General features: G+C 40.1%; 2 protein-coding genes across 7 annotated transcripts; both read left to right on the top strand.

The window, feature by feature from the left end:
* The first annotated feature begins 321 nt into the window (after positions 1 to 321).
* LOC108043378 (bestrophin-2) lies at positions 322 to 9,525 on the top strand. 6 transcript variants are annotated; one of them, XM_017122068.2, is made up of 8 exons: positions 322 to 675; positions 3,509 to 3,714; positions 4,731 to 4,841; positions 5,305 to 6,061; positions 6,118 to 6,360; positions 7,402 to 8,056; positions 8,176 to 8,220; positions 8,929 to 9,525. In XM_017122068.2, exons 2-8 carry the CDS (start codon positions 3,644 to 3,646, stop codon positions 9,243 to 9,245), a joined length of 2,199 nt encoding a protein of 732 aa, XP_016977557.1. In that variant the 5' UTR covers positions 322 to 675; positions 3,509 to 3,643; the 3' UTR covers positions 9,246 to 9,525. The 6 variants fall into 6 exon arrangements, with proteins under 6 accessions (XP_016977557.1, XP_016977553.1, XP_016977554.1 ...); XM_017122064.2 differs by having other exon boundaries at positions 6,118 to 6,519; XM_017122065.2 differs by having other exon boundaries at positions 322 to 681; positions 6,118 to 6,519.
* A 531-nt stretch (positions 9,526 to 10,056) lies between these two features.
* Positions 10,057 to 12,284, top strand: LOC108043376 (zinc finger protein weckle). Its single transcript, XM_017122061.2, has 4 exons — positions 10,057 to 10,291; positions 10,351 to 11,619; positions 11,690 to 12,039; positions 12,099 to 12,284. Exons 1-4 carry the CDS (start codon positions 10,112 to 10,114, stop codon positions 12,253 to 12,255), a joined length of 1,956 nt encoding a protein of 651 aa, XP_016977550.1. The 5' UTR covers positions 10,057 to 10,111; the 3' UTR covers positions 12,256 to 12,284.
* The last annotated feature ends 5 nt before the right edge of the window (positions 12,285 to 12,289 follow it).

Below are 12,289 nucleotides of genomic sequence, written 5' to 3'. Positions count from 1 at the left end.
TTCAAAGCGTTATACATTATGTTATGGGTGAACAAATGGATGAAATAAATTTAAAATGTCATTCAGAATTTAGATAATAAAATGTAAAGCGTATTTATAGACTGCCTAATGATTCCTCTGGATGCCGCCTCCCCCTTTTCGACCGATTCCCGCCCTGTGCTCGGCTTATCTGCCCACGGGCTCTCTGGCAACCAGTTTTCCGCTCTTTTCGCTCCCTCTCCGAATATTTCGCACTCGCTTTCAACACAGCTGTACGCTGAGTGCATGATTTTCGCATGACAGTGGCAGTTTCTCAGTTTCAGTTTCACATTGGCGGTCGTTGAGCGCGGAAGTGGCCAAAAAATCTAAGGGCAGAAAACCAAAATCGGGAAATCATAAGAACGCGATTTTTGTTGAATGGCCGCTATATAGTTGTCTGTGTGTGTGTGTGTGTGAATGTTTGTGTAAGAAGTTCGTCGGCAACGACGACGTAAAATAGTGAAGCATAAAGGCCAAGTGAAGAAAATATAAGAACATAAAACCCAAAACAACAACAACGTGCCGGAGTCTCGTTGTGTGTTTGTGTTTGTTTTAGCCCTTCGTCTACCTTGACTGCTACCTGCGAATTTGTTAACTTTATTGCTGTTGCCCCTTGCGTGCCGTGAATTCAAGCAACAACAACATGTTTGAGTAAATGTAAGTGTAAGTGACCATGGCGCGATTTAATAACAGTGCACCGCTGGGAATAACAACTAAAATCAGTTTCAAACGCGTGACGAGCGAATTTAAAATCGATTGCAGGTCCCGAAATTGGCCAACGTCAAATAGTGAAAACAACTCAAATCCACAATGCCCTAAAGCCTTCTAGCATATATACTGTGGATATGATATATGTATCATTCTTGGTGACTCATCCGTTTGGTTTTGCAATTGCAATCTGTACGCAAATTACTTTGGCAACCAAAAGAAAGCTATTAATATACTTCACCGCAGATAACACTATTGTCGAGCGGAACAAATCATAAATCAAAATGATAATACTTTACAAATAATTACTTTAACTTACAAAAGAGTAGTTCAGCAAATCTTTACAATTTCATTCAGAATTTGGTGTAAAATTTCTTGAACCAATTTAATATTCTCAAGTCTTTTAAAACAATGTAAGGATTCAGAAACTGCGAACTACTTCCTTCTTTCGCCCACCTAATTTTCAATTTCTTCCTATAAGAAATGTCTGTAATGCCAAGAATTTTAATAAAATGCAGTGTGCTCTCAGTCGAAAATAATTTAAATTTAGCCACGCGCCTTTCTGGCCCACTGACAGCTCTCGAGAGTCGCCAGCCAAATGTTCGGCAAAAAGTCATTAACCTCGGTCATTTGGATTCGAATGTTGTCGTCAAGCTTGAAACAGTGTAACGAATATTCAATATTATGCTAATGGGAAAGATAATGGCGACCAGTCTGTAAACATGACCGATATATTTGACTTTATAGGTCAACAATGTAGACTTTGAAAGTTTGCTCAGCAAATATTTCGTTCCATAAATGAAGTGCATTATATAAAAGCAAGGGAAAAGGTCAGTTCTCGCGAAGCCAACGCATCGATAAGTTTGCTCAATAAACAATCGTATGCGACAAAGGAAAATCAGCAAAATGACACTGGATTGCATATCACTTCGAGTGCCACTTTGGGTTGATACATTTTTGAAAAGGGTCCGGCTTGGAAGCTACCCTGTAACAAGGACAGGCGGGACAAGCCGCAGCTCTGAGTGTCAAGATTTGAAAACAAAAAACAATAAATAATTATCCACCTTTGTTGCTTTTGGCTGTATCCAATTTATTTACTGCAATCCATTTGTACAGCTGCGGTCAAATTAACAGTTACAAAAATGTTTAAAAAAATGTTCTATATTTTATTTTAATGCAGAACCAATTATTTTTATTTTTTAATTTATTTATTTATTTTTTATTTATAACAAAAAACAAATTAACTTATCTAAAAGAAATGTTGACTTTAGATGAAATATTTCCACTCTATTCCATTCTTTTTAAACGCTTCCCCTTTTTTTTATTTATTCAACATATACATACAACTAATTTTTGTGTCTGCTTCTGTTTACTTGCAAACTTCATTCGTATGTACGATAATTTAGCTTATTTGTTTTATACCCTTATATATCCAGACGAACGTCTCGTTCTTATCGTTTTTTCTTTGTTTACTCAACATTTAAAACGATCTTAGTCGTTTGCTATTTCAGGTCCAAGTAATTACAAGGGAGTGATAAATCAACAGACCTTAGGTATTCTTATTTAAATTAAAATAAAATAATCTCATAAGGTAGTAAACCCTTAAAAGTGATGAGTAACCTTGATTGTCTAATCAAATCTGAACTATGTATAATCCCCGAGCTGCGTCACTCTATTGTTTTTAATGCCAGAAATAAATCAAAATAAATGTATAGAAACATACACAGAAAAAATTTAAAAGATTAATTTAAAATAGCGATGTCATTAAAATTATGACTTGATGTTATAAAAATCTATATTAAATATTTAATTATTCTTTCTATATTTTGGATAGTTTTATGTAAAAAATTGCATATAGTTCTCATTTTTGTAGGTACGCTTACACATATTTTTTTTTTGTGTAAAATTCCTCAGCATACCCAGCGAACCCCTCTAGAGTAAGCAGACCGATAAATGATGTCATGTTCTACACACCAGAAAGGTTGGGATCACATGGCACATTGGCGGATCGGTCTTGGTAATACAATTTGAGCTCAGAGCCGAGTTCGTGGTGTGATTTCTGATCATTAGCTCACCAGTTCGCCGAAATTCTCGCATTTTTTCTCTCTCTTTTATGGCGGAAATTCATCACTATAGTGTATATATACAAGGGAGATAAACAATACTCGAAATAAGGAAAACCTTACTCAATGAGCTCATCTTAGCTTTATTACATAATGTACTTCCCCTTTATATTCCCCGAAATACACAACAGTCACTAGATGGCAATCGATGTTTAACTTTGAGTTTGTTTGTTTGGTTAATTGGTATCTAATCGTTGGAGGCTGACCCCCAGAGACACCTCTCGAAATCAAATGGAGACCGCCTAAACGCTCAAATGCTGACTTTGACATCGCCCACACGCAAAGTTGAGCATTTCTCAGTTCAGAACGTTTTTAGATATATAGTATACATATATACACAAATATCTGAACATGCACCGAGGCTTTTGTGGCATCGACTAAATAAATTGGTGTAATTAATATAATCTGCCTGACGCTGCTGCATTTCTGTTAAATGTTAAATGCATTTCAATTGTTTTCCGCGCAGCAGGTTTCCTTCAGTTTTTTTGTCGCATGTCTAATTGTAAAAAAAATCGATTTTAGAATTTCAAATTGCATTATTGTATTGGTTGCCCATCAGCGATTCCTGGTACTGTTATGAGTAAGTGCCCCTGCTTCCGCTGATATTACATAACCTTTTGCTCTATAAAAAATGTTGTTCTATCTACTTTTCATTTCAGGCTAAAAGTGAAACTTTCATTTTTGACAAACGGCGATGTGCGACACGTGATAAGGCCGTCGAAACAACAATCTTAGCTATCAAAGAGCACTACAAACAAACTTAATTGGAGGTGGAATAAAAACCGGAGAGAACAATGACAATTACGTACACAGGTGAAGTGGCCACTTGTCGCGGCTTTGGCTGTTTTCTTAAATTGCTGCTCAGGTGAGTGTATCTAAGGTCTTATATACTTCACACATATTGAAGTATAGTGCGAAAATGTTAGCTAGTTTGCTAATTATAGAGCATTGACACACTCCGGACAACTGGATGGGATAACCAGCCGAGAAACACAATTGCGGCGAATGCAAATTACAGAACCTTTCCACTTTCCTTCGTATGGTAAACTGCAATTGCCACGAGAATTTCCCCAACCTCCCTCTCTACACGAAACGTGTAATCTAGACCCGTGTTCTCATAACTCTGACATCTGTCATGGCTTGTTGTCTGAATTATAATTTAATAACGTGCAGCCACGCGGGGGTTGAGTTTTTCCCCTACGCATTTTCCTATTTATTTGTTGCTGATATTAAGCTAGGGGTGATGATCTAATTTAGCTGCTGTTGATATCGGTTAATAATGCCTGATATAAGTTATATGTGGTCAAAGGGAATATCCCATCCTGAGTCACTAATTCTCCCCCCTAAACAGGCTCATTAAAAATTTCCTAAAACCAACTATAAAATATTGTTTTTGTTTTGACACAAGTATCACCTTTTCTTGGTTATAAGATATCGTTTGATTGTTCATTATATCACGCATTATTCGGCTGATAAGCTTTATAAATATCGTCTGGACGTCATGTCACGGCAGGCGCACATTTCTGCACACAATGTTTATATTTCGAGGGCTTCAAATATATTTTATGACGTTTCGTGTCAACAACAAGTGGCCAAAATTATCGTCCCATATCTGGGGGCTAAATTCAGCGTGACGTTTCATCCTCAGATACTTGGCCGCTTATTAATAAAGGCGAACATAATCAGGGGAAATTCGAAAGTCAAGTGGGGATTCTGGAATAAAGCTAAAGCAGAAATTATTATTGCCTGATAAGAGCCAGTGTTCAGTGTATGGTGATTAGTTTGACGTGTGCGCTCTATTTATATAGGCTGATGTCGAAGAAATCAAGTGTATAATAACTGGCAATTTTAAATTTTAATATCCCTATTAATTGCTTTCAGATGGCGAGGAAGCATTTACAAGCTGGTCTGGTTGGATCTTCTGGCCTTTCTGACCATTTACTATGCGATCAATATGGTGTATCGTTTTGGCCTCAACCCTACACAAAAAGAGTGAGTATTGGATGAATTAAATAAGTGATCAAAAGATATTTCCCTTTGTTTTTATGTAAAGCTCTATTTTTTACTATCTCCAGTATAAACAATTCCAAAAAAACCAGACGATATATTTATTAAATTCACTTCTTATCTTAAACAAATCTTCGCATGTTATATAAAAGATACATGTTTACTTTTTTTAAAAGGGCAAACAACAGATAAAGCAAAATTACTACATTAAATAAAGTATTTGTACATAAAATTTTTTGGGAAAGTAAAAAGTTTGACCCAAAAAAGCCTAATTACTTTAAAAAACATCTGCAAAATTTGATTTGACGAATTAGTACTTTTCAATCATATCAAAACAAATTTAATAAAATGTGTTAATGAAATTAATTGATTTAACAAATTTACATATAGCTGAAAAAAAAATGTTTTTTATTTATCGGACTATATTTTAATATTGTATTTTTTTCAGAACCTTTGAGGCCATTGTTCAGTACTGTGATAGTTATAGAGAACTCATACCCCTGTCCTTTGTGCTGGGTTTCTATGTATCGATTGTGATGACGCGTTGGTGGAACCAGTACACCTCCATTCCCTGGCCAGATCCCATTGCCGTATTTGTCAGCTCCAATGTTCATGGACAGGACGAACGGGGACGAATGATGAGGCGCACGATTATGCGTTATGTGTGCCTTTGTTTGACCATGGTCCTGGCGAATGTTTCGCCGAGAGTGAAGAAGCGTTTTCCGGGTCTCAGTAATCTGGTGGAAGCGGGTCTGCTCAATGATAATGAAAAGGCCATCATCGAGACGATGAACAAGGCCTTTCCCAGACCCTCGAAGCACTGGCTGCCAATAGTTTGGGCGGCTAGTATTATTACTAGAGCGAGAAAGGAGGGACGCATTCGTGATGACTTTGCTGTGAAGACTATCATCGACGAACTGAACAAATTCCGGGGTCAGTGTGGTCTCCTCATCAGCTACGATACGATCAGTGTACCCCTGGTTTACACACAAGTGGTGACCCTCGCGGTCTACTCGTACTTCCTTACCTGCTGCATGGGTCAGCAATGGACAGATGGAAAGATGGTGGGCAATACCACGTACCAGAACAAGGTGGACCTGTACTTTCCTGTCTTCACAACGCTGCAGTTCTTCTTCTACATGGGATGGCTCAAGGTGGCCGAGTCACTTATCAATCCTTTCGGCGAGGACGATGATGATTTTGAGGTTAATAAGATGAAATATAAGTTTTTCACGGAATACTAATAAAGTATATTAAACAGGTCAACTGGATGGTGGATCGCAATCTGCAGGTTTCCTATCTGATCGTCGACGAGATGCATCATGACCATCCTGAGCTGCTGAAGGATCAGTATTGGGACGAGGTGTTCCCCAACGAGCTGCCCTACACAATAGCTGCCGAGAGATTCCGGGAGAATCACCCAGAACCGTCCACTGCCAAGATCGAGGTGCCCAAGAATGCGGCCATGCCCTCGACCATGTCGTCTGTGCGCATCGATGAAATGGTTGGTAATACTAGTGGTGACCCCGCCGTCGCGGATACGAAGCTCACGGTCCCGGGTTCGGGTCCGGGTCAGGCACAGAATCCTGTTCCTGCTCCTGTTCCGGAATCCGGCGTCCAGTCCGTTACTTATGACTTTCCCAAGGGCTCGCCAGATGAGGAGGTTAGAATCAGAACGTTGGCCGCATTCCCTAGCGTTACGAAGCATTGGCACCTGCCTATCGATTGGCTAACCAAATTCATCATCTATCGTCTTGCGATCTGATCCAAGTCCAAACTAAATCCAAATCAAAATCAAAAGTTTCTAACCTCTTTTTCTTGTTTTACACGAAGAAACCTTGTAATTGTGGGATCACAGATCGCTCATTGGCATTCTGAATCACAGCGGTGCTTGGTATATATATATAAACCTAATCTAGATGTACAGAGTGTGTATAACTATATGGAGCGGGCACAGTAAAAACTCAAATAATTGTTGAAATTGTTACTTGATAAGCCTTACTAATAACCTATCTATTTATTGGTAATCTATAAAGCTATACTTCCTTAAGATGCACATAACGATCTATTCTTTTTATTTTATTATTAAAACTATCTCTAACAAGTTATTGGCAAATTTTATTTTATATTATTTTAAATCACCTAAACATCATATATATTAACGTATGAACAATGTATTCTGGTTCAACTATTTTTATTTGTATTTTTTTAATACTTTCCAATCATTTGTAATTAATTTACTTTGAGTATTGTATACTGTGCCTGACTCCCGTCTAACCATAATTTAAGAAAGGTGTTTGTGTCTCTATATGCTTTACGAATGTGAATACTAACTTTTGATTCTAATTGTCTAAAGATCTGTCTACAGCCTAAAGCCTTCTAACAGCACCTCGCACTGCACGATTTTCAAATGCTTTCTGCTGCACTGACAAAAAAGAGCACTCAATGGTACAAAGTAATCCGGGCACAGCGGAACTAAAAAGCACTCTATCATACAATAAGTGAATATATAAAACTAATATATAATTTATTTCTCCTAACCCAGGCTGATGATGCCAGTGGCATACACTTCTCAGCTGGCAATGGCAAAATGCGCCTGGGTTCTTCGCCTTCGCTTGTGAGCGTTTCGGGCACTTTATCCCGGGTGAACACGGTGGCCTCGGCCCTCAAACGCTTCCTGAGTCGCGATGACAGCAGGCCGGGATCGGCCACACCCAGTCAGGATCAGCCCTACAAGTTCCCAGCCAGCGCCAGTTCGGCGAGTCTCTCGGGTGGAATTGTGGGACCGGCTACGTCGGCAGGAAAACCAGCTGGAAGTCTGAGGATCACGCAGCAAGTCATCGAGGAGGTGGATGAGCAGGCCACCATCACATCCATGCGGGCCAATGAACCGCGGCCCAACGTGATGGACATCTTTGCATCGCCGTCGGGAGCAGCGAATTCGGTGCCGCTCCAGCCACCACCCGCCCAATCGGATCCGGTGGACATACCGACTCGTCCCCCATCCTACAATCGCGCCCAGTCCCAGTACGAGTCCAGTCTCTTCCCGCCGGGCGGAGTGGATGCCCTGCTCAGTACTTCGGCGCCAGCGGGAGGCAGTCCACTGCTCCTGTCCAATGCAGCCACTGCACCCAGTTCCCCGGTGGGTGAGAGCTCCAAGTCCCTGTACGATCCCCAAAAGGCCGCCAGCCGGGAGACGGGTAAGTCACAGATTACTGGCCATCCGGTTAGCGGAGGTGTTAGACTGCCCAACCGCTTCTTAAACTCATTTTTAACATTTGTGTATCTTCATTTTCAACAAATTCGGGAATTATTAAAGAGAGGCCCGATGCACCGCAGGTTTTCAGGTGGTTCGTCACGCCCGGTAAAGTTCACATCCATTGGCCATTTTAACTTGTTCGAATTATTTAGCTTGCTCTTCTACGTAATCGTTGCTGGTTTCTCCCGTTTCAATGTTATTTTGTTAATTTTATTTTTGTAACAGGTGTGCTCCCATTTTCACAATCCATTTGGTTTACAAATTAAAAAGTTCCCAATATAAACATTAATTCCACTTTGCAAAAATGATGTCATTTCTTGTATTTTAAATTAATGATTCAGGCCTATGTTTTATCTTTACAAATATTAAGTATATTCGTATTTATAATATTTGTAAATCATGTTTGTTTTTATTATCTTATACTTATAACAAAATACTTTCATTTTAATTGGTAGAAAATATTCTTTATATAAAAAATAACTTAAAACCTAAGAAAAAACTACTACAAATGCAAGCGCACCTGAGTATATTTTTATTTTATATAGTTTTTACCTAATCCCTTAAACAATTGGCATGTGTTAATTGAAGGCAATGCCCATTTGCTGAGTACTAACCCCCGCTTAGCTCTTTAAAATTGTACTACGTAAGACCACAGAAAAGGATTTGGGCTGGTCAAGTAGGTAGTTAAAACCCCGTAACTCCAACTTCATATTGGTACCCGCCTAGCATTTAGACGTTGCACGTTGCGTATTATTCCATTGATTTCCCGACCAATAAATATATTTCACTGACACTTACCATTTGTGCTTGCAGTGGAGAACATGGACCTGAGGTCCTCCAGCGATCTTCTGGCTGCGCAGCCCGTGGACGAGGGTGATGATTTCGATAAGCTGAAGGCAGAGCGCGAGAAAGAGAAACTGATGCGCCAGCAGAAGAATCTGGCCCGAACCATCAGCACCGCTCCGGGAATGGAAGCCACGGCTGTGCCGCTGGTGCCAATTGTCCCAGTTAATGTGGCAGTGCCCCAAGCCCAACTGCCAGCGGTGGCATCCAGTGCCGATCTTCTGGTCGGCGGAGAAGTCCTGTCCAATTCGACGATGAAGTCAGAGGACGCCGTCAACGGAAGTTGAAGGAGACCTAGTATTTTGTTTCGTACACTTACTTAGATTAAGTTTAGAGCATTATTTAATTTACCTAAGCTGCTAAGCTAATTTACCTATACAATACGTATGAATGTGCCGCTGACATTGAAACAACGCAGAGTTACGGACACTTTAAGAATGCTCATAACGTCTAAACGAGCTCGAGTGATGAAGGACCTAATTAACGCAGTTAATAACACAATTACTAATATCTAAGTAGAACGTTTTTGAATTTTACAAATATAAGTTATTTTGTAAATGGTTCACATTCTGTTTTTGATTTTGTATTTGGGCATGCGCTGGGTTTTTAAAAACTTAAAATGAAAAGCGGCTTAAAAAATGAAACTTAAGAGATTTGAAAAAGCTTTGCAAACCATTTATCTAGCATCAAAATATTTCCTACTTGGTGGAATCTCTAAGACACTACATAATTTTAAATAAACATCTATTAAATTTAAAATTTTATATGTTGTATATTTAAATAAAAACCTAAACAGAATAAAAGACTTAATAAACTGAAATAAATTGGTTTTCTTTTTTACATAAATGTATAAAGTTTAGCTTTCATTTTGGTCATTCCAGTAATGCAATTTTTGAAGAAGAATATGAGGTAAAAACAAACTAATAACTTTGTTAATTACAAATATCATAAATATAAAAATAATAAATCGAAACACACAAATTTGTCTTTACCTTGCTTCATTTCTTAAAATTCCGTTACGGAACCATAAGGTTCTGAACTGGAACCAATCAAAATCCGCAGCCCTGGTTGGTTGTGCAGTCGCCAGCCCTTGTAATTCGGCAAAGACAGGACTGACTATCAAAACAAAACAAAAGTATTTTTAAATTCGAAAATGTCGAGTGTTCTCGCAGGAACAGAAGCCGGTAATGGAAATCCAACGACTTGGCATCGATGGTGTCGACTGTGCGCCAAGGATCATCCGATGAACCGGAGTGTGTTCTCCAGGGAGGACAGACAGAACTCCTGGACGAGCATGCTGGCAATGACCATTGGCAAATACTTTTGGGTGGATGTAATTATTATTTATTAATTTATCCTTTCCATAACACTTAAGTAAGGTATACCTTTCAGATTAAAAGGGAGGACGAGCACAGCAATTATCTGTGCGACGAATGTTTCACTTTGATGGATTGCCTCATAGAATTCTCGGAAAGGGTACGCAAGGTACAAACCCTTTTCAACAGATTGCAGACCTTAAAGCCGGATATTATGGTTGATTTTGAGAAGATACGAGCGGATTGTGGCTTGGTCACCGATGAATGGAAACATATGATGTCCAGGGCAGTAGAACTGCCGCCTCTTCCGAAGCAGGAAGAATTTGTTGATGTGGATCAAGAAATCGCTGGGGAACCAAACGATGAAATTCTGTTGAGACCCAGTTTAGAAGTGGAACAGCATTTTGATCAGAAACAGGAATTGGGTGATGAGGAGGTACAAATCGCTGGACAAGAACTGCAAATCACTGAAATAGAAGAGGGAATCATGGAGGACGGTGAGAACCTGGCAGAGGAAGAGGTTGAAACTGTAGAGGAGGAGGTCGAACCCCACGAAACCTCTGATTGCTTAGTGGAGGAAGAACTTATCCCTGATGAAGACTATATCGAGGAGTCGGAAATAATAGAAGAAAGCCAAGTTGAAGACTTCCACATCGAAACTTACGAAGTTATTTCCCATAAACCACAAGCAGAACCCACAAAAAACATCGAGGAATCCATGGAGTCCGAAGACGATCCCCAGGTGTCGCATATAATAGAAGAAACCCAAGTTCAAGACTTCCACATCGAAACCTACGAAGTTATTTCGCAAAAATCACAAGCAGAACCCGCAAAAACAGAGGACATCGATGGATCCATGGAGTCCGATGAAGATCGCTCTCCAGAGCATCTTATAGAGGATGAGGTTGAAATTCCGGAGGAACCAGCCATCTACAAATGCAGCATTTGCAATAAACCGTATAAGAAACCCAAAGCCTACAAGCGACACATGGAAGAGGTTCACAACACCGTGCCGAAGGACTTACCCCAGTTAGAATGCAACCAGTGTGGACTCTCTTTCTCCTCGGTTTCCCAACTGCACGCCCACTATCGCTCCCATTTGCCCGCCAAAGTAAAGCCAGATAACTCCTGTCCCCACTGCGAAAAAGTTTTTACCACCCCAGGAACACTCAAGCGACACATTGATGGGGTCCACAAGCAGATCAAGCCCTATGTCTGCGACCTCTGCGGCAAGAGCTTTAACTATATTACTGGATTAAAAGATCACAAACTGGTACACACCGAAGAGTGTCCCTTTGAGTGTCCCGTGTGCAAGCGACGCTTTAAAAACAAGGCAAGATTAAAGGTAACACCCAATACACCGATTTTGATCTGATTATAATCCTTTGCTTACTGAATACCCAATCCCTTTTCAGATTCATTCGGATACGCACAGTGAACAAAACTATGAGTGTACCATATGCGGCGTAAAACTTAAGACCCGTCGCACCTTTAACAAGCACAAATTGGTGCACTCGGATGAACGGCTGTATAAATGTGATGTCTGTGGATCGGCGTTCAAGCGAAGCAAGACACTTAAGGCGCATCTTATCCTGCACACCGGCATCCGGCCGTATAAGTGCAACTTTTGCGGAAGAGACTTCACCAACGGCTCCAATTGTAGATCGCACAAGCGCCAGTCGCATCCCAAGGAACTGGCCGAGGAGGAATCTCGCGGGGTGTCCCGTTCCACTCTACTTCCCATGCTGGAAGAACTGACCAAGGCGTAAGTTTAAGCCTCAGAATATATTTAATATAGTTATAAACTATTAAACTCCTTTCCAGGTCCAAGCTCATAAAAACACCCGCAAAGCCCAGCAAAACGAAAGGGAGTAGGCCGAAAGTTTCGCCTAAAAAGCCAGAATGTACACCTGAAACTACCACCAAGGACACCGATGGTGCCATCCTCTACGAACTCGTCGAGGAGCTTGATTACTCCTAAGTATTGCAATAAACTTTATTTAAAAACAGTTTTA

This window comes from Drosophila rhopaloa, unplaced genomic scaffold (genome assembly GCF_018152115.1).
Source record: "Drosophila rhopaloa isolate 14029-0021.01 unplaced genomic scaffold, ASM1815211v1 contig_178, whole genome shotgun sequence".
NCBI classification, from domain to species: Eukaryota; Metazoa; Arthropoda; class Insecta; order Diptera; family Drosophilidae; genus Drosophila; species Drosophila rhopaloa.
This window is presented reverse-complemented; position numbering and strand designations above follow the sequence as displayed.

Coding starts and splice junctions, on each gene's coding strand:
- LOC108043378 (XM_017122064.2), top strand. CDS start 3,644: ATGACAATTACGTACACAGGTGAAGTGGCCACTTGTCGCGGCTTTGGC. Junction 4,842..5,304: donor CTCAACCCTACACAAAAAGA/GTGAGTATTGGA, acceptor TATTTTTTTCAG/AACCTTTGAGGCCATTGTTC. Junction 8,221..8,928: donor CAGGTGGTTCGTCACGCCCG/GTAAAGTTCACA, acceptor TTGTGCTTGCAG/TGGAGAACATGGACCTGAGG.
- LOC108043376 (XM_017122061.2), top strand. CDS start 10,112: ATGTCGAGTGTTCTCGCAGGAACAGAAGCCGGTAATGGAAATCCAACG. Junction 10,292..10,350: donor GCAAATACTTTTGGGTGGAT/GTAATTATTATT, acceptor TATACCTTTCAG/ATTAAAAGGGAGGACGAGCA. Junction 11,620..11,689: donor AAAACAAGGCAAGATTAAAG/GTAACACCCAAT, acceptor ATCCCTTTTCAG/ATTCATTCGGATACGCACAG.